Genomic DNA, 216 nt, shown 5'->3' with positions numbered 1-216 from the left:
CCTCTTCTTTTCTGTAACCCACATTAAAAAACAAATAACATCTCTCCACATGCTCCTTGTGAATATGCTCTTCGCTAAATTTTTTTTCACTTTTCGCAGTATTCTGCATAAAATGTTCCACAGCTTTCTCATACTTTTCTGTATCACTAACTATAACATCAGATCCATCTACAGTTATTACAATATCTTCATTACTCGCATTCTGTTTTTCCAAGA

At 33.3% G+C, this 216-nt stretch overlaps 1 pseudogene across 1 annotated transcript in view; it reads right to left on the bottom strand.

Moving 5' to 3' along the window:
- Window positions 1-216, bottom strand: part of TEOVI_000521300:pseudogene — a 534-nt pseudogene that overhangs the window by 145 nt on the left and 173 nt on the right. The window contains exon 2 of the mRNA in view: window positions 1-214. This exon is cut by the window's left edge and continues 26 nt beyond it. Coding sequence covers window positions 1-214 — 214 coding nt within the window. The remainder of the gene's footprint in view (window positions 215-216) is intronic.

The sequence above is a fragment of the Trypanosoma equiperdum genome (genome assembly GCF_001457755.1).
Source record: "Trypanosoma equiperdum strain OVI genome assembly, contig: ctg_1875, whole genome shotgun sequence".
In the NCBI taxonomy this organism is placed as follows: Eukaryota; Euglenozoa; class Kinetoplastea; order Trypanosomatida; family Trypanosomatidae; genus Trypanosoma; species Trypanosoma equiperdum.
Note: the sequence above shows the minus strand (reverse complement) of the source record. Positions and strands in the feature narration are given on the sequence as shown.